This window comes from Thalassophryne amazonica, chromosome 17, assembly GCF_902500255.1.
Source record: "Thalassophryne amazonica chromosome 17, fThaAma1.1, whole genome shotgun sequence".
In the NCBI taxonomy this organism is placed as follows: Eukaryota; Metazoa; Chordata; class Actinopteri; order Batrachoidiformes; family Batrachoididae; genus Thalassophryne; species Thalassophryne amazonica.
In genome coordinates, this window is record NC_047119.1 from 39,477,246 (window position 1) to 39,501,996 (window position 24,751).

The following is a 24,751-nucleotide window of genomic DNA, read 5'->3' on the forward strand; positions in this document are numbered from 1 at the left end:
CGCGCGAACGAACCATCTGTGAGCAATTGTGGAGATGTTGGGAGTTATACTTGATGTGGACATGTCCTGTCTGTGGCAATCAGTCTGTGAGCAGGACTTAAGTCTTTTTGTGTCCTTTTTTTTAACACAGTGATGAGAGTTTGAGGGGAGAACTAGGAACTAACTGCCTGCAGCCAGACAGTTTTGTTTTTTTTTAATTGTTCACATGTGCACCGGCGAATGAATTGTCCTTGAGTGGACTGGAGATGTCCGGACTTTTTACTGGATGTGGACATGTCCTGTCTCTGGAAATCAGTCTGTGAGCAGGACTTTGTGGACTTATTTAAACACTTTAGTGAGAGAAGAGCGAGGTAGTAGCTGCTATCAGCAGCATTTTTTTTTTTCTGTGCTCTTTTGAACGTGTAGTTTCACTGCATTGTGTAAATGGTTATAAAATAATCCTGCGTGATTTATACTTTGGGAACAATGGAACACAGCAGGAATCATAAATTGACGTCAGATAACGTTGTATTGTGAGGGTGTGGCTTCCAGTCACGTTGAGTACCATCACGTTGCTCTGACTTACGCTCAAACCACTTAATTTCTGTGTCGAGCACAGGACGCAAAAAAAATTAAACATATTTAATTTTTGGTGTCCGATTTGCTTCGTCCCTCGCACTGTTGTGGCGTTGAGCTGCATCGTCTCGGCACTGGGTTGCTTCCATGTGGCGTCATCATGACACCACGCGACGCAACTCGAAGCAGCCCTGGTGTGAAAGGGGCTGAAGTTAACTGTAGGTGTGACTGTGTTTGGCTGTCTATGGCCCTGTGATAGATTGGTGTCCTGCCTCCCGCCCTATGACAGCTGGGATAGGCTCCACCCTCCCATGACCCTTGATTAGAGTTAGTGGGTATAGAAAATTAATGAATGAATCTTTGTGGTTCTAAACGTTTGTGCTGTTTTTGCTCTATTAGAATTATTATAAATTAATATTTTTCTAAGGCATGTTTTTGCTAAAAAAAATTACCATTTTTCTAACCAGTAATGGACTATGTTGATAGTAAATCATAACACATTCCTTTATATTGCAAAATAATCTGACTCAACTTGGCGTTTGTGTATTTTAAGTTCTGTTTTTTGTTTGTTTTTCAATCTGTAATAAACCAAATTCCAAAAAAGTATAATTTTTAAGCCCCTTTCACACTGGCGCAAATTTAGAGTTGCGTATTGCGGTGTACAGTCTATGCTGAGTTAAGCAGCGCTACGCCGGGTTTTTGCTCCCTACGCAGCAGTATGCTGAGAGCTACGTGGGAGGACGCAAGAAATAGAGCACTGGATGCAGAAAGTACGCAGTTTTTAATCAAGTCTGCACAACATACTGCAACTGTTTGTAAATCTACACAGTACTGCGCTACTGTACAACAAGCCTCTGCAATTCTATACGCCATGGCGAAATCAGTACATACCTGGATTGATAGATTTTATTCATCCCGCTGGACTTTGCTGGCAGTGAAGCTTCAAAACCACGGAAGAAGAGGCAAGCCAAGCTTCCACGTTCAGAGGACATGTCCACTGTCTACTCCTCGGAGACCCATTGCCAATGAGAGGACATGTCCACAATCCATCCTTCACTTTTCACGACGGGTTGCGTGCAGCTGCCAGAAGCGGCTTCACTTAGATTTGTTTTTCACCTCCTCCAGTCTGTCACAATTGTGGCATGTTAAGAGTCAATTAAGTCCTGCTCATGGATATGCCAGCAATGAGGACATGTCCAACTTAACTCCTCATGGACGGATGTCCAGCATCCACTGTTCACTTCTCACGGGCAGGTAGTGTGTGCGGTCACCGGAAGCAGCTCTCCCTTTGCTTCACTTGCGCGTTTTTCATCTCCTCCAATCTGTCATGATTGTGGCACGTTAATAAAGTCCATCAACTCCTTAACGGACTGATCGCCAGTGGGAGGACATTTCCACATCCAGATTAACTGTCCATTTCCACTTCTCATGCAAGCAGCATGTGCGCGGTTGCCGCTGGCTGCGCACAAACGGACTGTCTCATATATAATTAACCAACTCAACATTGTTCAGAAGGAATGCAGTAGCACGGTTTCCTGCTTAAGGGCCCCCTGACACGAGCATGTCTTTGATTCACGCACTAGCACAACCTGTGTCGTGCTGGAGAGTAAACTCATCTTTAACAGGTGCAGACAGGATGTGAGAGCGGCACCAGTACATGCTGTTGCGCACAGAGAATTTTGAGATGTTGAAAAAATCTTTCATGCATAAATGTCGTGCTACGTGGCACGATCTAATCGCCAACACAATGTGCAGCTCGTCAAGTGGAGTAAAGAAGTGAACAGAGCAAGTGGTGACGTCAGCAGATCCCATCAGAGCGCAGCTCGTCTGAACGATTATAACAAGAAGTTAAATCTCTCATAAACATACTTTAACAGCTGCACACAAGAAGGAAAGAACACACAACTGTTTTACCAAGCCATGACAATGTAAACATGATAAAATAATTACCTTTTTAGACAGCTCCAAATGCTTTCTGCAGCTTGTTAGGGAGCGCGTGCGAATGGCTGAAGCTGGAGCGGTCCTCTGTGATTTTAGGACGTGATTACACCCATTTTCAGTGGCCAATTTGCAGAGAAAAATGATTAATCTGACACAAATAATTATTTTATATACACAGCATCCAGCACAGAGCGCGTGGCAGCCAGTAGAACAAAGAACAGCATCCAGCTGGGATCACAACAGGTGAGATCATCACGTTGGGTGTGCAAGTGCGTGAATCAAAGAAATGCCAGGGGGTCTTTACTCTGTGACATGTGTCACAGCTCTGTGGATCAAACTTGTTCATACAGAATGTCCACTGATGCTGATGGCTTAAAAACTTTTTCACACCTTCATGCTCAAGTGATTTGTCACAACAGGGGATTTTCAAGTGCCACTCAAAGCTGTGATGTCCACTGCTTTGTTTATTCATTTTCTTTCTTTCTCTCTCTCTCTCTCTCTGTCTCTCTGTCTCTGTGTCTGTCAAACAAGAAGCATGATATTTAAGTATGGCAACATTGTCCTTTTTTTTCTGTTTTTTGGGAAAACACACAACAGACTCTGATCTTTGTGATCTGATGTTACAAGACAGCAGTGGTGTCCCGCTGTACATCAGAAAAAACGTGAGGTGCCGTTTTGCTTTTCATGAACCATTTTGAGAACACAGCGTACTTCCACAGAGGCAGAAAATAGCGGCGATGGCTACATACGTGGTAGTAATGCAGCTCTAAGCAAGACTAGGAACGCAATCACACAACAGCCAACACAGGAACTACGCCAGATGTGCGCAATTTTCCAAGCGTACCTCCGCACACATCATAACGCAACTGTATGCAAGCCAGTGTGGAAAGGGGCTTAAGTCATATTGAGGGGTTTAATTTCTGCAGACTGCATTCAAAGAAAAAAAAGATAATTCAAGTTTTGAGTTTGAATTTATATTGTGACACAATATCATAAAAAAAAAAAAGGTTTTCCTCATTAACCCCCCCCCCCCCCCCCCCCCCAAAAAAAAGACACAATATTACAGTGTTGCTGTTTTGTATTTTTAGGTTCTGCTGCCTTGCCTTCCAGCTCCGCCCCTTCATCCTGTTGTAGCCCCACCTCTCTCCCACTGGACATCTCCTCTGTTTTGTCAAATAGGGATGGCTCTCCATCATGTGCTGTGTCTTCTAGCTTCCTCCATCCAGAAAGAGAGAGAAGGTGCCTAAAAAGAAAGAGAAGTGAGGAAGCCACTGAGGTGGAGGATGAAGAGGGGAAGAAAAGCAGACAGAATGATGAAATGGGAGAGGATTTTAATGTCATTATAAATAAAGCTGAAGAATTGGAAAATGTCAAAGATGGTTTTGAACACGTGGTGTGTTCTAATGGAGGACAGGATGAGAACGTATCACCGGCTCTACATGACCTCAGCAGCAAAGATGAGGCAAGAGCTGACCAATCAGAGAAGGCCGTCGAGGTTGTTGTGACGAGGCAGAATGGCTACCGAGAAGACCATGCGTCACAAGTGTTGCTCCACAGGTAGGAAGCTGAGCGACACCAAAACGCAGTCCAAATGTAATCTACACTCAACAGAAATATAAACGCAACACTTTTGGTTTTGCTCCCATTTTGTATGAGATGAACTCAAAGATCTAAAACTTTTTCCACATACACAATATCACCATTTCCCTCAAATATTGTTCACAAACCAGTCTAAATCTGTGATAGTGAGCACTTCTCCTTTGCTGAGATAATCTATCCCACCTCACAGGTGTGCCATACCAAGATGCTGATTAGACACCATGATTAGTGCACAGGTGTGCCTTAGACTGCCCACAATAAAAGGCCACTCTGAACGGTGCAGTTTTGTTTTATTGGGGGGGATACCATTTGCCTCATGCAGTGCAACACATCTCCTTCCCATAGAGTTGATCAGGTTGTCAATTGTGGCCTGTGGAATGTTGGTCCACTCCTTTTCAATGGCTGTGCGAAGTTGCTGGATATTGGCAGGAACTGGTACACGCTGTCATATACGCCGGTCCAGAGCATCCCAAACATGCTCAATGGGTGACATGTCTGGTGAGTATGCCGGCCATGCAAGAACTGGGACATTTTCAGCTTCCAAGAATTGTGTACAGATCCTTGCAACATGGGGCCGTGCATTATCCTGCTGCAACATGAGGTGATGTTCTTGGATGTATGCACAACAATGGGCCTCAGGATCTCGTCACGGTATCTCTGTGCGTTCAAAATGCCATCAATAAAATGCACCTGTGTTCTTCGTCCATAACAGACACCTGCCCATACCATAACCCCACCGCCACCATGGGCCACTCGATCCACAACATTGACATCAGAAAACCGCTCACCCACATGATGCCACACATGCTGTCTGCCATCTGCCCTGGACAGTGTGAACCGGGATTCATCCGTGAAGAGAACACCTCTCCAACGTGCCAAACGCCAGCAAATGTGAGCATTTGCCCACTCAAGTCGGTTACGACGACGAACTGGAGTCAGGTCGAGACCCCGATGAGGACGACGAGCATGCAGATGAGCTTCCCTGAGACGGTTTCTGACAGTTTGTGCACAAATTCTTTGGTTATGCAAACCGAGTGTTTCAGCAGCTGTCCGAGTGGCTGGTCTCAGACGATCTTGGAGGTGAACATGCTGGATGTGGAGGTCCTGGGCTGGTGTGGTTACACGTGGTCTGCGGTTGTGAGGCTGGTTGGATGTACTGCCAAATTCTCTGAAACACCTTTGGAGACGGCTTATGGTAGAGAAATGAACATTCAATACACGAGCAACAGCTCTCCTGCTGTCAGCATGCCAATTGCACGCTTCCTCAAATCTTGCGACATCTGTGACATTGTGCTGTGTGATAAAACTGCACCTTTCACAGTGGCCTTTTATTGTGGGCAGTCTAAGGCACACCTGTGCACTAATCATGGTGTCTAATCAGCATCTTGATATGGCACACCTGTGAGGTGGGATGGATTATCTCAGCAAAGGAGAAGTGCTCACTATCACAGATTTAGACTGGTTTGTGAACAATATTTGAGGGAAATGGTGATATTGTGTATGTGAAAAAAGTTTTAGATCTTTGAGTTCATCTCATACAAAATGGGAGCAAAACCAAAAGTGATGCGTTATTTTTGTTGAGTGTAGTATACCAAACATAGCAAAGAGAGAAAATGTTATTCTAAAAACATTTTTGTCCTCCTCAGCTCCTTTTCCCAGTGTGCCTTGCACTTCTCTAACCACAGGGATGCACTTCTCAGCCAATCAGATTACTTCAGTATCTCTACAGGCCAGTGGCGTTTCTCCAACTTCATCCCTTACGTCTCTCGCTTTTCCAAAGCTGTCCGTGTCTGGCTCCGCCCCTGTTCCTCCTTTAGCCCCAGCATGATGCTGAGCTTGTCAGTGGTCGCTATAGAGATGTTGACATCAGACAGGGGAGGAGCTTATTGGCAACCGTTGCAACCGCTGAAGGACTGGACATTCCCGCCCAGTGTGGACAGTGACCACTGGTTTGTTTCATCAACATTAACAATCGTAGAATTTAAGACAACTAACTAAGTAAGAATGTGAGAGTGAATGATGGTGGTGCTGTACTGGAGTGGACAGATGTCAGTAGTGCAACTTCTATCATTGATATCAATGATATCAGTGGAAGCGGATGAATTAGGTCTTGTTGCTAATAATAACACCAAAATAACCACCATGTGCACCACTGAAGTAATAGACTTTTTCACAAGTCTTTGATTTAGATTAGACAAACTAATTGTAAATGAATCCCTTTGACTTCTCCCTTGTTTTACTCGGGGTTGCCACAGCAGGCCCAAGGTGGCTGTACATGTTGACATGACATGTTTTACACCAGATGCTCTTCCTGACGCAACTCCCCATTTCATGGAGAATAGGCAGGGGTAGCTTTGAACCAGGAACCTTCCGCTTTGGAAACAAATGCACTAACCGCTTGGCCACCATGCCTCCCATATTGTAGTAATAATAATAATAATTTATTAATTTATATACCGCCAAATCATCATTTAAAAGCAGAATAAAATGAAATAAGATTAAAACACAATTAAAAAAATTTAACCATAAATAAGTAAAGTAAAATAAATAAAAGGAATAAAAAAAGACACACAATCATATAAAATACTAATGATAAAACAGGGACAACAAGTGTGTCTTCAGCCTGACTTTAAAAGTCTCCACAGAGTCCGACTGTCATATCTGTGCAGGCAGATCATTCCACAGAGCTGGGGCGCAGTGATAGAAAGCTCTGTAACCCGCTACTTTTTCTTCACCCTAGGGACACACAATAGTCCTGCACCCTAAGAACGCAGAGCCCTAGCTGGCACATAGGACTTGACCAGGCTGGCCAGATAGGGGGCCGGCCTGGTTAGACAAGCCGGCCTGCCAGATATTACACAAACTAATGGAAATATAATAAATAATGGTGACAATAATGTGCTAAAATGTTGTATTTAAGGATGAGGTCTTAAATGACAGACTAGAGTCATGCCTCAGACCTTGCACGCACATTACTTACCACCACACTATGGAACCACCCTTCAGGCTGACCACCGCTCCATCTCCACTTCCGGAAAGTAGCCACCTGTCTGCCAGATGCAGGTGCTCAGTGGGCACCCCCTTGGCCTTTTCCAGGTGCTGAGGATTCTTGGCACTGGATTATGCTCAGAGAAGAAAGACACATGGCCATAATGCTGTAGAAGCACCCTTCATTTGAGCCTCCCTAATGCCTCTTTCACATTGGGCCAACTTCGAGTTGCATTGTGCGGTGTCATGACAACGCAGGAATTTCTGCAGCGGGGGGGCAGAGAGGAGGTGAGGATGCAGAGGAAAACCTGCAGACAGACTCAGCGGCAGCCAGTCTTGTGTGCTCTGATTTCTCTTCTAGTTTGTATGTCTTGTGCTGAGCTGCAGGTCTGTGCTCTGAGTTCTGTTATAGTTTATCTTTCTTCCTTTGACTGCGAGCTTCGCACGCGAACGAACCGTCTGTGATTAAATGTGGAGATGTCTGGAGTTATACTTGATGTAGACATGTCCTGTCTATGGCAATCAGTCTGTGAGCAGGACTTAATGTCCTTTTTGGTCCTTTATTTAGCACAATTATGAGAGAGTTTGAGGGGATAGCGAGGAACAGGTGCAGCCTGCCAGGTTATTCTTTTAATTGTTCACATGTGCGTGCGGGAAAAGAATCGTCCGTGAGTGGACTGGAAATGTCTGGACTTTTTACTGGATGTGTCCTGTCTCTGGCAATCAGTCTGTGAGCAGGACTTTTATGGACTTTATTTAAAAACAATTGTGAGAGAATTTAAGCGCGAGGAGCTGCAGCTGCAGTCAGGCTGCAATCAGCTTTTTTTTTTTTTTCTGTGCTCTTTTTGAACTTGTAGTTTCACTGCATTGTGTACACAGTATAAAAACAATCCTGCGCGATTTATACTTCGGGAACAATGGAACACAGCAGGAATCATAAATTGTGTCGGGTAACATTGTATTGTGAGGGTGTGGCTTCCAGTCACGTTGAGTACCGTTGCTTTGCCCTGAGTTGCGCTGAAACCACTTCCTTTCTGCGTCCTGTGCTCAACGCAGAAAAAATTAAACATGCTTAATTTCTGGCGTTCAAGTCGCTTCGTCCTTTGCCTCCACCGCGGTGTTCTGATGTTGAGCTACATCGTCTTGGCACTAGGTTGCATCCGCGTGGCGTCATCATGACGCAACTCAAAGTGGGCCTGATGTGAAAGGGGCTTAAGTAACTTCTCATTTAATACATTCATTCCACCTGTACTCAAGGATTCGCTTGGGAGACATAGAACCAAATTCTCAGTGCGTCTCAAGCAGCCTGATCAGTCAAATCAAAGGCTTTACGTAAATCAGTAAAGGCGGCAAAGAAGCACTGCTGAATGCTTGCCATCAATGGCTAGGATGTGGGTGATGGTTGTGTGTGAAACAAGACTGCTGACGGCCTCCCAAATGGTCAAGCATGTACAGCTGCTGAAAGTAGCTGACTCAGTGGTACAATAGGCAATGCATGGTTTAAACCTGACCCACATAAGAACCATGTCTTCACTTGCCATGACTAGGACTTAAATGGCAATTCAGTACTTTAATGTATCCCATAATCCCCCTGGCGGCCCTCTGCACTTCCCAGAATGCACCGCGGCACTAGCAGAGTTCCGGTGTTTCAAGGCCATGTAAACAATGGCTAGCGAGGATGTGGATGATGTTGATTCAGCAAGTTCACAAGTGATTATGATGATGACGTGTTCTCCCAAGTTGAGAGGGTTATCTCTAAGAGGTGTCGCACGTGTGATGAAAATCTGCTGTGACCAGATGTTGTCTTGTTCACGAGGTGTGTTTACATTGTGCCCTAAACCGGAACACTGTTGACACCAACCTCTCGTGTAAGTCATGGTCTGTGAGACTGCGAAACAGTGGATGAAGTGTGGTTTTAAGGAACACAGTGCTTCATCTTATTTGTAACCTAGCCTAGGTCACTAGACAACTGGTAGTGTCACCTGCTCACAGGTTCTAACAAATGGCTCATTATTTATCCTCAGTGCTCTCACACCTGCTTTGTCTGATTCATATACAGCCAGGAATTGCCCCCAAGCATTGCATTATGACTCTTCTGGAAAATATTCAAAGTGCTTCCACGTGTGAACACTGATGACTTCAGTGCATTCCCTGACCTCTTTCAAGAACTCCCACATTCCATTTTGATAATTTGTGTCCATTTTCAAATACTCATGGATTGTGTGCAAACATTTGTAACAGTCTGATCTGTCTACCCAGACCATGTCTGGATGACTTCAACTAAATCATTAGAGAATCTATAGAAAGTCTGGTCAGAGTTCACAAAGTGGACAGTTGTTTTTGTTTGATAAAGACAGAAGAAAGTTCATCACAATGCAGGACATGCAGAGACTGCAAGGGGAGTTTCTGGTGTTCCCCCTAGCAGCTGCAGATGGTTTTGAAAGTCTTGATGAAGACGCAATGGATTTGTTATTTCTGCTGAGTTCAAGGAAGAACTTGATGAGCTAGTGGGAGGGGAGGAGAAGCAAGATGAGCCAAAAGAGGAACAGGAAAAGCTTGAGTTGTCTCAGGATACCACAGCAGTTTATTAAAAAAAAAAAAAAAAAAAAAATATATATATATATATATATATATATATATATATATATATATATATATATATATATATATATATATATAAGCACACGGGTGTAGCTAGGTGCAAACAAGCTCTTTAAACATCAGCAGGAGGTCTGTACTCTGTAATGTGAAATCCAGAGAGACTGACCAAAGTTGCTCAGTGTCTTGGAAAGCATTTGGTCCAATTTGTCCCAAGTTGGCCCAGTTAATCAGAGGGAGAGATGGTCTGGAGAAAGCTCTACACAAACAGGAGGGTGAACATGATCAGATTATTCAACCCTTCTACAACTGAACAACATAAATGCGACACTTTTGTTTTTGCTCCCATTTTCATGAGCTGAATTTAAAGATCTAAAACATTTTCTATATACACAAAAGACTTAATTCTCTCAAATATTATTCACAAATCGGTTTAAATCTGTGTTAGAGAGCACTTCTTCTTTGCTGAGATAGTCCATCCCACCCCACAGGTGTGGCATATCAAGATGCTGATTAGACAGCATGATTATTGCGCAAGTGTGCCTTAGGCTGGCCACAATAAAAGGCCACTCTAAAATGTTCAGGTTTTTTTGCACAGCACAATGCCACAGATGTCGCAATTTTTGAGGGAGTGTGCAATTGGCAAGCTGACTACAGGAATGTCCACCAGAGCTGTTGCCCGTGAACTGAATGTTCATTTCTCTACCATAAGCAGTCTCCAAAAGAATTTCAGAAAATTTGGCAGTACATCCAACCGGCTTAACAACCGCAGACCACATGTAATCACACCAGCCCAGGACCTTCACATTCAGTATGTTCACGTTCAAGATCATCTGAGACCAGCCACCTGACAACAACAGTTCTGCAACAGTCAGTTTGCAGAACCAAAGAATGTTTGCACAAACTGTCAGAAACCATCTCAGGGAAGCTTATCTGCATGCTCCTCGTTCTCATCAGAGTCTCAACCTGACTGGAGTTTGTGATCGTAACCGACTCAAGTAGGCAAATGCTCATATTCGATGCCATCTGGCTGCTGATCAACTCTATGCGAAGGAGATGCGTTGCAGTGCGTGAAGCAAGTGGTAGTCACACCAGATACTGACACTGGTTTTCTGACCCCACAGAGCCACCCAATAAAGCAGCCCAAGGCACACCTGTGCAATAATCATGCTGTCTAATCAGCATCTCTGCAAAGAAGTGCTCACTTATACAGATTTAGATTTGTGAATGCTATTTGAGAGAAATAGGTATATAGAAAATGTTGTAGATCTTTGAGTTCAGCTCATGAAAAATATGATCAACTTAATTTATTCCGAAGGAAATTTTGCCAGAGTACAGAAAACAATAACTAATGAATCAATGTCAGTGAACAGTCAACCACACTACTCTCTTTGCCAAGGCGAGCTACTTGCAACCTAATTTTCAGTGAGAATTAGTCCCAGTCACTTGATATGGAGCAGTTGGACATCATGTCCAAGAATTCACCCATTAACTGGATCCTAGCTCTGTAAGTACCCAGTGAATACAAGTGTGACCATCAGCAGTGTTTCTTTGCAGTCTTTATTTATTGCAGAGCATTTCAGTCTGTGGATCGGGCTGCTTGGGACAAACTGAGAATTTAGTATTATGGCTCCCTAGAACAACCTGGAGTACGGCCAGAATTAATTTATATGAATCTAAATAAATGAATCTTTGACTTTATGGTTGGTAGGCAACCCCCCCCCCCCCCCCAAAAAAAAACCCCCACTCTGCTTTGATGTAAACTCAGATCCATAAATATTTGGACATTGCTCTATCCTGGTCTGCTTATTAGGTGAATCGTCTTTTACTAACGTTATCAGTTGCGTTGATAGAAATAAGTTGTATTAAAGCGATCTTTAATATTTCTCAATTTTTTATCTTCATTGATCAATACTTGTCTATTTAACATTTGCTAAAGAGTTGGACATTGCACAGAGACAGGAAAGAAAGCAGGACTTTCATAGAAGAAAGTAGGGTGTGTGTGTGTGTAGGGGGGGCGCGGGGGTTGTTGTGCTTACTGTTGCGTGCATGTGTAAAGAGATCATGAGTGTATGGATGTAAATATTTTTTAAAAACCATAGTTGTAGATACTAGTATAATGTTGTGAAATTGATTTATCTTAGCTCTTGGTCAGTATTTAAAAATATGAATGCAACATATTTGATTTTACTGCAATTTTTTTGTGAATTGATGAAAAAAAAAATCCAAGATTTTTTTTTTTTTTTTTCTGTGCACACAAAATGTTTATTTGTAGTTTGTCATAATGACAGTTTGAATGTACACAGATACCATGATGACATCCTGGGGCTCATTGTCCTGCCAGTCATTTGTTGCCATCGTTCCATATTGCAAGGATTTGTACCCAACTCCTGCAAGCTGAAAACATCCCAGTTCTTGCATGGTCTGAGTACTTGGCAGACATGTCACCTGTTGAGCGTGTTTGTGAGGCTCTGGATTGTAATGTAAGGTGGTGTGTTGAATTCCTGCTGGTATCCAGGGACTTTGTACATAGCCATTGAGAAAGACCGACAGGCTACAATCAGTAGCCTTCTCAACTTTGTGACGCAAATAGTCACACTGATACTTTTACTTTGAATCAAGGTCAACTGCAAATTTTAGAGTTGGCCTTTATTGTCATCAGACCAAAGAGTACCTCTGCAGTAATCTTGCTGCTTAATCAGCATCTGGATCTCGCGCACCTTCAGGTGGATGGATTATTTTTATTTCAGTTTATGTTGTTTGTATAGCGCCAAATCACAACAAAGCTGCCTCATTATCTCAGTAATGATGAAGTGTTTGCGAACATGGATTTTCAGTAATTTCTAAATGGTACTTGTGAGAAATAAGCCGTTTATATGCACAGAAGAAATCTTTTAATTCATGAAAAATAGGAGTGAAGGTGTTGCATTTATATTTTTGAGTGTAGTGAAATGTGGAATCTGACTCAAGTTTGAATTTTTTTTATTTGCAGCTACTTGCGAACGTCCACCTTAAGGTAATGCAGAAAAATAGATGTAATTTTAATGAAAAATACTTGTTTTTAAATGTATTTATTTTGTTGCTGTGTGTTTCAGTTCATTTTCTGCACACCAACAATACAAGCACAGGACCAGTCGCAAGGCACGAAGCTTCCACCTCCCACGTCGCCGACCCCTGCCCCTGCCCCCATGCTCATCCAATAGATCAGCTCCTGTGTTCCCCAGTACTGACCAATCAGCAGGCAGCGTGAAAACAGAGGTTTTTAAAAAATGATTACTATTGTTTTCTGTTCTTTGTCTCAATGTTTCATTTATTTTATTGTCTGACCTGTGAGAAGCTGCCCCCCCCAACGTCATTCAAAATATTAAAATAGCACTGCTGTTTGTTTGTGCTGTAAAATTTTCATTTGTGCTGTTAAAGCTTTTGAGTAATTTAAAAATAGATTTTCTGACCATGACATCATGAAACCCCCACCCCACACACACACACGTCCAAATCTCATCAAACTGGTGGTCTCTATCATTTGTGCTGTTCAAATAAACGTTTGTGCCTTTATGGTTTTATGTTTTTACCCACATCCAAATCTCATCAGCTGGTTCCGCCATTTTTGTTCTACTACAGCAGGTAAGGGCGATCGGTTTCCTCAAGCTGAGGTACGCAAATTTCGGGCTTGGCTTTCACCGTTTCCTCCTGCACCTCAAGGCGGGCTCCTTGCCCGGGTCAGGTGGGGTGTGGGCACTGTCCTTCAGTTTGGACAGCAGGAGACTGCCTCGGGCTTAGCTGGCATGTGTGCGGGCAGGTGGGCAAGCACCACCGCCACTGCTGCCACCTTCCGAAGACATTAATGATCTTTCTGTAGGTTCACCTACAGAAACCTTGTTACAACTTTTACTTCCTCTAGATAATTGAGTCTTCTCTGTGCTCTGCCAGGGCTGTGTCTGACTCACTGGTGACGTCACGCATGTAAAAAAAAAATAGGCCTAAGATGTAAACAGGTGAAACTGTAAAAGCACAAATGTTTCTTTGAACAGCACAAAGCTGGTGTTGCTGACTGAATGGTCCCCTCTAAAGGTTGGTCCACCCTGCGTTCACTGTACATGCATCAATTCTGAGCGTTGGCAGCAATTCACAGATTATCGCTTCATTTCTGCTTAAAACTGCACTCCACTCACCTATCTCAGCGACGGATATCTGAAACTTTTGTACAACAATCGTTTCCACATAAATTCAGCATTATTTCATAATAAAAGATGAGGGAAGCGATCAGCACGCCACGCACGTCTGAGTCTGACTCTCTACACCCAAAGCGATCAAAAGGAATAATGTGATTATTAACCATCAGATGACAAAGTAAAACCTCTTAAATCATTCTAAAGTCAGTTTTAAGCAGAAACAAGGAGATGATCTGGGAATCGCTACTGACGCTCCGAAATGACGTTGGCACAGCAGCACATCAGGCTCTGGGGGTTGGTAAGGTTAGACCTTACTTGAGTGAAGTGCCTTGAGGCAACTTTGTTGTGATTTGGCGCTATATAAATGAAAGTAAATTGAAAATTAACTTGAAATTGTACAAAAGCGTCAGATATCTGTCACTGAGATAGATGTCTGCTGTCGAGTCAAGTCTGGTAGCATACGCCGATGCTGTGCTTTGCAGCATCTACAACACAGAGGTGCCCTAGATGCTGGATGGCAACCACCCAGGCAAACAGCCCGTTTTTAAAAAAAAATTCTTGTTTTTCCACTTTTATTAAATAAGGCAGATGATTTTGTTTTCAGTTCTCTTCAACATTTCTAAAGCTTTGGTTGCTGTTTTTCCTTGCTTAGTGGGGAAAACGTGTATCGCAGATACGAATCCGGAGGGCAACACCGCGGGAAACACCACTGACCCCTATGGGACTGCCAAAAGTCAAAGGTAAGGAGAAAAGGAAGTGACAAAGACTGGAAGAGGAAACAACAGGTGGCTGAACAGGTGTTTTGAATGTTTTCAGGTTGAAGAAGAAAGATTTCAGCCTGGAGGAGATTTACACGAATAAAAACTACAAATGTCCTCCTGCTAACAGGTGAAAACTCTGAATGTCCGCAGTCCACAAACGGACCTCCCGTTTTCATGCGCAAACTCCCAGCATGGGCCTTTGTTTCTCTGCAGAAGCCTCGAGACTATTTTTGAGGAGCCACGAGAAAAGGACGGAGCGCTGCTCCTCATCGGCCAGCAGAGGAGGCGCAGGGTCCTCCTCTTCCCTGACTTCACTCAACCCAGGAAGAGGAGGAAACAACAAGGTACAGTAACCTTTGGGACCACCTTTACTACTCGCAACAAAAACAAAAAGTCATGGGGTTACTCTTGGCTTAAACTTTCTCTGAGGGGACCCCCCCCCCCCCCCCCCCCCAAATCTGCTTATGGATCATACTGGAAACCTGCACTTTGTGTGTTTGTCCATAATTTAAGGCAGAAGATTTGTATTGTTAATGTATAATATATTGGTATATGATGCCATGCCATTTTGAATTGACATAAATGAAAACGTCTGTGGGTCGGCTTTGAGGATTATAGGGGTTGGTGTATGTGGGCTTTTGGGGGTGGGTGGGCTGGGGCTCCAGAGACTGATTAATGTATTTTAATTGGAACTTTGTAAAATGCACTACATAGTTGTTTGTTTTTTATCTTTCTGTTTTAGGAGCAGGGCTCCCTGTTGCCATGGTGCCCAGGAAACGGGCAGCAGTACGGCGAAATAGCTATAGCAGTGGCAATGATGATGATGCCAACATTGATGTGATGCTGTTGGAGCGACTGAGCGAACTAGATGACTTCTTGACACAACAGGGCTTGGATGTTTGAAATGTGACATTGCTTCCTGTCAGCTGTCTAATAGTGACAGACATACAGAGCTGTCAGGGTGATTATTATTTTAATACTGTAGGCATCAAAATGTGAATTTCCTGAAATGAATCTTTGCTGAAAAACTATGAACTTTGACATCTTGAGCTGGATTGGCACACTCACATAGTAGAGTATCTGAATCCGCTTATTCCAGTTAAGGATCACAGGGGATGGGATGAGGCCGTTGGTCGACAGGCGGGGACGGGGTGAGGCCGTTGGCTGAGAGGAGTGGGCGGGGCGAGGGCTCTGGTCAAAAGACGGGGGTGGGGTGAGGCCGTTGGTCGAGAGACGGGGGGGGGGTGAGGCCGTTGGTCGAGAGGCGTGATGGGGTGAGGCCACTGTTCGACAAGAGGGGCGGGGTGAGGCCGTTGGTCCTCAGCTGATCAGAGTGCTACATATAGATGAACACATTCACCCTATCAGGCACATCTACAGTCAATTTAAATTTTCTAGTTGCCTAACCTGCATGTTTTTGAAGCGAGAGGAAGCTGGAGCACCTGGAAGGAACTTATGGCGAACACGGAAAGAACAAGCAGCCTTCATACAGAAAGGAAGGAGACACAAGTTCTTCACATTCCTCATCTGCATTTTAATTAATTTGGCTTCTTGAACCTTTATATTGGCACTTCCACATATGAAAACGCACCATATAGACAGAATGTGGTAGCTGATGTTCCCCCACAGTGTCGTGATCCTCCTCATCTGAGTTTCACTAAGTAACCTTTTGTTGGACACAGTCATTCCAGCGGGACCCAGGATCCTCCACAGAGACCTGGAACCAAAGACATTCATTCAACACCTTAGGTCACTGGTTAGAGTCAAGTCTGTCAACCATTCAGGAAGACAGGAAGCATCAGGACCCTAAAGACTTGGACCTTGACTCTCCTGCACACATCAGTGTCACCAAGTGCCTCTGACCTTTGACCTTATGAGTCCATAAAAACTTCCCAGATGCGTCTGAATCTCAAAGGCCAAGGACCCAAATGAATGGTCAGTCACGCAGTCCTTGTGAGCGCTGCTGTCCATCTCAAAGCAACATTAACATGATACAGTTAATTGGACTGAAGATGATGAACCAGGAGCACAGTTTTACTCATGGCTGAATTTAGTTTTATGTAGTTTTAAGCTGCTCACAGAGGAACAGGGACACCATTGTGGAGATATCAGCATATCGCCAAATAAACAAAATTTCGTATCAACTGCACCTCTGTACTGTATGGATCCGAGACTTGGCCACGAAACAAGACCCTGGCAGCCAGGCTCAAAGGACAGCAGGGGCTGTCAAGAAGATCGAGGCATCCCTTAGTTTAAACATATGTCCTATGAAGGTTGTCTCCATAGCAGCAGTCCCTATTATTCTCATTACATAATACCATGCTTTAGTGGAAGATAAAAGCCTGTAGTTTGAACACTGTGTAAATGGCATTGGATGTTTAAAATATATTTAAAATGACAAAATATGGAGAAAATGGGTATATAGATATTTAAATAAGTCAGCTCTGATGCCTTTTACCGCCACTCGTGGTGTGACATCAAGAGCAAAAAAAAAACAATAGAACAGAGCGCTCTTTGCCTATCGTATACTATAAATGTTTTAATTGAAATTTTCTATACTTTAGCACAATTTCCTTTGATTTGAAAGTTAATTTATGTATTTCATAAAATTGCTAAAAATGTGATTTGTGATATTTGAACTAAATGGTGAAGCATTAGTATTTGTTCCTCACACTGAAAAGTGGCAGTAGAGAGCCAAAATAAATGTTTTGGAGTTGTCAGCATTTTATGCATTGTTTTTATTATTATTTTGCAGGCTGGAGGGAACATGAGTGTTTATTCATTGAAGGCTAATCACAATTCTTGTCTTTGACTGATTTTTAGCTGAATTATTTCAGCTGGTTTTTGATTGCTTGTAATGTTGCAATCATCTATTGAGTTGCAAAGCTATGAGGTAATTGCATTTTTGTTCAACTGTAAAAGGTCCTTCTTTAATAAAATTTTCTGCAACAGATTTTTATTTATTGGCACTGAGGATGCTTATTTTGTCCCATTCCTGCCAACACAGCTTAAGGTGTGCAACAATACAGAGTTCTTGTTGCATTTTTCATTTCAAAATTCTTTACTCATTCTCTGTTGGAGACACCTCAGGACTGCAGGCAGGCCAGTCCAGGACCTATACCCACTTCTGTGGCTATGCCTTTGTAACATGCAGAACATGCTTTAGCATTGTCTCGTTGAAAAATGCATTGACATCTCTGGAAAAGATCTTGCAGGTCTTGTAGGCAGCATGTGTTTCATTAAAATCTGTGTACTTTTCAGCATTAATGCTGCCATCACAGAAGCATAAATGACTTTTGCCAAGTGCACTGGAATACTGATTATTCTGACCACAATGCATGTTTCCACAGTATGACCATCCAACCCAGATGTCTCCAAGTCCAGGGAAGTTGATGTTCCTTATGAACAATGTTAAGATGAGGCTCTTTTTTTTTTTCTTTTTTTTTTTTGCACAGTAAAGTTTTAAGTGGCATTTGTGAATGTAACTCCATAGTGTAGTGCTTGACAAAGGTTTCCCAAAGTGATCCCTTGCTCATGGTTATATCAGCTATTGATGAATGACTTCTTCATGTAGTGCTGTCTGAGGGTTCGGAGATCATGGGTGTTCATTTTAGGCTTGCCCTTACACTGAAATTCCTCCAAATTCCATGAATTGTTTAATGATATTTTCACTGTAGAGAGAGAAAATGCAGATCCTTCCAATATTATTTTAGGAACATTGTTTTAAACACTACAAAGTTTTCTAAAACTTTTATTGAAAACTGGATGTCCTCTGCCCATCTTTGCTCCTCAGACTCAGCCTTTCATGGATACTGCTTTTGTACCAAATCATGAGTACAATCACCTGGTTGAAATAACACTTATTTAATTTTGTTTTTACCTCATTACTAACTCTGAGTTTCATGTCCCAGCTTTTTTGGAATGTGTTTCAGGCCTTAAATACAGGAATACACATGTATATGAAAAAAAAGAGAAGTTGTCCAGAAAAAAAAAAAAAACATGAAATGTCTTGAGTTCATACTGTCTGCAATAAATAAAAGTAAACATAAAAAAAACCCTGTTTTTTTATTATTATTATTACTATTACCAGCTTTTTCTGATTTGGGGTTGTATATATTTAATGTTTCACTGCTCCCATGATGCAGCTTCCCGATAATGTGCATATATACATTTTACATGTGATCATATTTAATTGCACTGTTTGACTTTGTACATTCTTAAAGCTGAATTTACAGATTTATTGTCTATAAAATCAAAGGTTTTAATTAATCTTTTTTAGAAACGGTTAAGTCTGAACAGCAGACGTTCCAGGTTTTTGTTTTCAATTTCAACTGAGCTTTATTGACATGGGAAACGTGCATTTACATTGTCAAAGCAAGGGTTACATAAGATGATGTACATATAGTTGCATAGTTTTCTGTTTGTTTTCTTATAATTTGGTTTAGTCTAGTAGGGTTTGTGTAGTGTCCCAGAACCAGCGTGCTGGACCGGCATGAAGTTGGACAGTAGAAAGTAGTTCATTATTCAGACAGTAATTTGCGAGTATGACGGAAAGCAAAAAATGACATAAAAAATTGTAACCCAGCAATGTATCTATGCCTCCTAAACATGGGCAAGTGAATTTCATTAAGCTCACTTGCCCAAATTTGTCACATAGGCCTAGGCCTATACACCGTAATGGCCCTATATGGCTATCCAAAATCCGAATAACTGTCCACACTCACACAGTTATAATTTTACCTGGGCAAGTAAATTTTGGTGTCGCCTGCCCAGATCTGTCAAGTACACTTGCCCCATGCCCACCAACCTCTATTTCACTCCCTCCCACCCCTCATTTTCACTGTAATGATAAGGCGAACAGCTGTCTAGAAAATGAATAAATGTCCAGATACTGAATAACTCCACCCTCATGCAGTTATAACTTTTACATGGGCAAGTTAATTTTGGCGCCACCTGCCCAGATTTGTCAAGTGCCCTTGCCCCATGCCCACCAACCTCCATTTCACCCCATTCCTCCATATGACCCCTTTCAAGGATAAGCCGAACTACTGTCTAGAATTTGAATCACTGTCCAGATACTGAATAACTGTCCACATTTAAGCAGTAATAGCTTTTACATGTGCAAGTGAATTTTGGTGCCACCTGCCCAGATTTATCAAGTGCCCTTGCCCCATTCCCACCAACCTCCATTTCACCCCCTCCATATGACCCCTTTCAAGGATAAGCTGAACTACTGTGGAAATTGAATAACTGTCCAGAATCTGAATAAAATATTTTTCTCCGATCGCAACAAATTTATGTCAATCATGTTGACATACAGTACAAGTATACCAAGCTCTCTGGAGTATGTGTGCAAATTTTGTCAAATTGGCTCACTGGAGTGATGCTACAGCACTTTAAAGTTCGAAAATTTGCCATTAAAATTATCTAATCATGACGAATTTTAATTGCCTTGGCGGAGGACTGGACTTTGGGAGTGCTTCTAGTTATACTTGTTTTACAGGAAATCTTGAGAGACATGGAGGCTTCTTTCAAAGTATTATGTTACCTAGAATGGCTTCCTAATTCAAGCATAAAAGTAATCACTAATACTGACATGCTTTCACTATGCATGACTGATTATCATTAATAAAACAATAGTAAATCAGAACTTCTTACTTACCACTTGCATTTCTTAAGACCACATTAATATTAAGATTTAAAAAATTTCAATATAATTCAGTCTGTCTCTTTGTCTTTATTGAACATGGAGAGAAGCAATTGCCTGAGTATAAATTTCAAAAGAAATGTACTGGACTAATACTCACATTGAGCTTATATGTACCAGTATGTAAATGGGGCCAAAATACACATGAATTGAAGGCTCTTTCCATGCCCAGTTCAATAAACTTCTCATGGTAAGATTTGAGAACCAGCATTGATTTTCATGACTAGTGTAATTACTTTGTCACTGATTTATTCTGCATTTCCAAACATGATGAATAAAATAAAAATAAAAAATTCCATGTTTGTTAAAGTTTAAACCTGACTGTTAACATTTATTACTAGTATTCTATATCAACATCATGGGATAGAGTAGGAATGGGTGTTCAGAGAGGATTAACAATGCTTATTGCTACTATTTAATATGATTCCCAGGTAAAAATCCTCGTATGGTCATACTAAACCAGGCCCACTTTGCCAAATATACTGGTCAAAATATAAAGGATTATAACATGTATAAAGGATAACCATTATCCAATTATTAACCAGCCCACACAGCATCATGCAGGTTCTATCCCAGGAAATACTGACAAAGGAGGGAGGCTTCCACCCACCAAACCCCTCTTTCTCCCTTCAACCCCCCACCCGGGATTATTGGACAATTTTTTTATCAAAGGCTTCTGTAAACATGGTAAAGTAATCCATCTGTCCAGAAGCACACAAAAGGAAAGAAGGGGATGCCGTGGATGGTCAGTGGGGATGGAGGACAGAGTACCTAAAATAATACTTCAAGAGAAGCAGTGGGTGACTCTGTCAGGAGTTCATTCAAATCAATGGTAACCAGTGTAGCATAAGTGAAGGTGTTAAAATGAACTTGCCCATGTAAAGCCATTACTGCTTAAATTTGGACAGTTATTCAGTATCTGCACAGTAATTCAAGTTCTGGACAGTAGTTTGGCTTATCCTTGAAAGGGGTCATATGGAGGGGTGGGAGGGGGTGAAATGGAGGTTGGTGTGCATGGGGCAAGCGCACATGACAAATCTGGGCAGGTGGTGCCAAAATTCACTTGCCCATGTAAAAGTTATAACTGCTGAAGTGTGGACAGTTATTCGGCGCATTCTGGACAGTTATTCAGATTCTGGAAAGTTATTCAATTTCCAGACAGTAGTTCGGCTTATCATTGAAATGGGTCATATGGAGGGGGTGGTGAAATGAGGGTTGGGGAGGATGGGGCAAGGGTACTTGACAGATCTGGGTAGGTGGCGACAAAATTCACTTGCCCATGTAAAAGCTATCACTGCTTAAATGTGGACAGTTATTCAGATTCTAGACAGTTATTCAATTTCTAGACAGTAGTTGGTCATATCATTAAATACAGTGAAATTGAGGGGTGGGAGGGGGTGAAATGGAGGTTGGTGGGCATGGGCAAGTGTACTTGACAGATCTGGGCAGGTGACCCCAAAATTCACTTGCCCAGGTAAAAGTTATAACTGCTTAAGTGTGGACAGTTATTCAGCGCATTCTGGACAGTTATTCAGATTCTGGACAGTAATTGAATTTCCAGACAGTAGTTTGACTTATCATTGAAAGGAGCCATATGGAGGGATGGGAGGGGGTGAAATGAGGGTTGGGGAGGATGGGGCAAGGGTGCTTGACAAATCTGGGCAGGTGGCGCTAAAATTCACTTGCCCATGTAAAAGTTATTACTGCTAAAGTGTGGACAGTTATTGTGATTCTGGATAGTTATTCAATTTCTAGACAGTAGTTTGCCATATCATTAAATACAGTGAAATGAGGGTTGGACAGGATTGGGCAAGTGTACCTGACAGATCTGGGCAGGTAACGCCAAAATTCACTTGCCCATGTAAAAGTTATAACTGCTGAAAGTGTAGACAGTTATTCGGATTCTGGACAGTTATTTAATTTCCAGACAGTAGGTCGGCTTATCAATGAAAGGGGTCATATGGAGGAGTGGGAGGGGGTGAATTGGAGGTTGGTGGGCATGGGGCAAGGGCACTTGACAAATCTGGGCAGGTGGCGCCAAAATTCACTTGCCTATGTAAAAGTTATAACTGCTAAAGTGTGGACAGTTATTGTGATTCTGGATAGTTATTCAATTTCTAGACAGTAGTTTGGCATATCATTAAACACAGTGAAATGAGGGTTGGGCAGGATTGGGCAAGTGTACCTGACAGATCTGGGCAGGTAACGCCAAAATTCACTTGCCCATGTAAAAGTTATTACTGCTTAAGTGTGGACAGTTATTCGGTATTTGGACAGTGATTCAAATTCGAGACAGTAGTTTGGCTTATCATTGAACGGGGTCATATGGAGGGGTGGGAGGGGGTGAAATGGAGGTTGGTGGGCATGGGGCAAGGGCACTTGACAAATCTGGGCAGGTGGCGCCAAAATTCACTTGCCCATGTAAAAGTTATAACTGCTGAAGTGTAGACAGTTATTCGGATTCTGGACAGTTATTTAATTTCCAGACAGTAGGTCGGCTTATCAATGACAGGGGTCATATGGAGGGGTGGGAGGGGGTGAATTGGAGGTTGGTGGGCATGGGGCAAGGGCACTTGACAAATCTGGGCAGGTGGCGCCAAAATTCACTTGCCTATGTAAAAGTTATAACTGCTAAAGTGTGGACAGTTATTGTGATTCTGGATAGTTATTCAGTTTCTAGACAGTAGTTTGCCATATCATAAATACAGTGAAATGAGGTTGGGCAGGATTGGGCAAGTGTACCTGACAGATCTGGGCAGGTAACGCCAAAATTCACTTGCCCATGTAAAAGTTATTACTGCTTAAGTGTGGACAGTTATTCAGTATCTTTGCAGTGATTCAAATTCCAGACAGTAGTTCGAAAAGGGGTCATATGGAGGGGTGGGAGGGGGTGAAATGAGGGTTGGGGAGGATGGGATAAAGTCACTTGACAAACCTTGGCAGGTGGTGCCAAAATTCACTTTGCCATGTAAAAACTATAACTGCTTAAGTGTGGACAGTTATTCAGCGCATTCTGGACAGTTATATTCAGATTCCAGTAGGCCTAGTCTAGCCTCATCTTATTGTTGAAAGTCCTGAAATTGTCTTATTGATGGGTGGGGGGAGGTCAAATGAGGGTTGCGTGGGGCAAGCAAGGGATAGATAAGCTTACTCGACATTACTGAGTCAGATCATCTGATCTGGGCAGATGTATTTTTCATGGTAGAGGATATAGAGGCCTACAGTAGGCCTAGGTAAGTCTTACTCAGTTAGATCTACTTGCAATTGATGATGGATTTACTTAGACGGGGCCAAGCCTGGGGTGCTGGGGGTGGGGTGAGGGTGGGAGACAAGGAACATTCTAAATCTTAGGCCTAACCACAATACCACCAGTCTAGAACCGTACACTAGGGGTTGCCACACAGCAAGCTTACCTGATTTTGTGTTCTGAAATCTATAAAATTTACAGTTGATTAGGCCCAGGCCTGGATGATTTGTTTGGTTGACAACTCACGCTATTTTGAAAATATATAGACCTATCTAAACACAGATGATTCAAAATCAGGAATTTTCAAAATATTATTTGTACAGTAGTCACTTGTCATCTTGACTTTTTTTTTTATTATTTTTAAATTGTTTTTGTCATTCTTGTATTTCTAGTTGTTATTTTTTGATGTGTAACTGTAAATTCTTTTCATAATTGTTTTTGGAGCACTTTTTTTATTTTAACTAAAGTTGTGACTAGAGTGAGGTGTAAGGAGTTGACAGATTTAATTCAAAGCACAAGTCTAATAAATGAGTATATGTCTGATTTTGCTTTCCATATGTTGTATTTTTGGTTTAAGCATCAAAACCAAATTATTGTTTTATTTTGGATTTTTTTTTTTAAGCTAGAATTCAACAGGGCACATTTATTTCCATTTTGAAAACATTTTTTTTGCCCATAATACAACCAGAATTGCTTCATCTCGAATTACTGTCTGAGTAATTGGGTGATTCTTTAACTATGGGCACTATTGGCCTTGTAAATGTAATTTCTACTACACCATTGCCTTACAATATAAAGCGCCTTGGGGCAACTGTTTGTTGTGATTTGGCGCTATATACATGTGCTCTGATGTCACTGTTTATCTCCATAGAAACTACCCAAACAATCTTTCATACAAACTGTTTAGGGACATTAAAGTGTTGTGGTGGAAATTACGGCAATAGTGTGGGACAACTACATTTTGTTTAAAAAAAAATCACAACAGTTGTATGACATTGAATACTCCAATTATGTTTTGATTATTTTACTGATATTTTATTGAGATATTTTAAAACATTAGAAAAAACGTTTCTTTACCATTCATTTTTATCATTGAAGATCAAAAGTCTGGGTGTGGGACAAGCACAAAACGGCAATATTTGCATATAATGATGCTGAAAAAAGGTGAAAAAGTCATCATAGA

The 24,751-nt window shown here is 42.0% G+C and overlaps 1 protein-coding gene across 3 annotated transcripts in view; it reads left to right on the forward strand.

Moving 5' to 3' along the window:
- Positions 1-15,760, forward strand: part of wu:fi75a02 — a 31,830-nt gene extending 16,070 nt beyond the window's left edge. For 2 of the 3 annotated variants that reach the window (XM_034192043.1, XM_034192044.1), the window contains 8 exons: positions 3,585-4,053; positions 5,742-6,044; positions 12,674-12,697; positions 12,777-12,939; positions 14,506-14,592; positions 14,668-14,741; positions 14,828-14,958; positions 15,357-15,760. In XM_034192043.1, the coding sequence (XP_034047934.1) occupies positions 3,815-4,053; positions 5,742-6,044; positions 12,674-12,697; positions 12,777-12,939; positions 14,506-14,592; positions 14,668-14,741; positions 14,828-14,958; positions 15,357-15,517 (1,182 nt within the window). In that variant the 5' untranslated portion in view covers positions 3,585-3,814 and the 3' untranslated portion in view covers positions 15,518-15,760. The remainder of the gene's footprint in view (positions 1-3,584; positions 4,054-5,741; positions 6,045-12,673; positions 12,698-12,776; positions 12,940-14,505; positions 14,593-14,667; positions 14,742-14,827; positions 14,959-15,356) is intronic. The other variant, XM_034192045.1, reaches the window with a different exon arrangement.
- Positions 15,761-24,751: the final 8,991 nt, after the last annotated feature.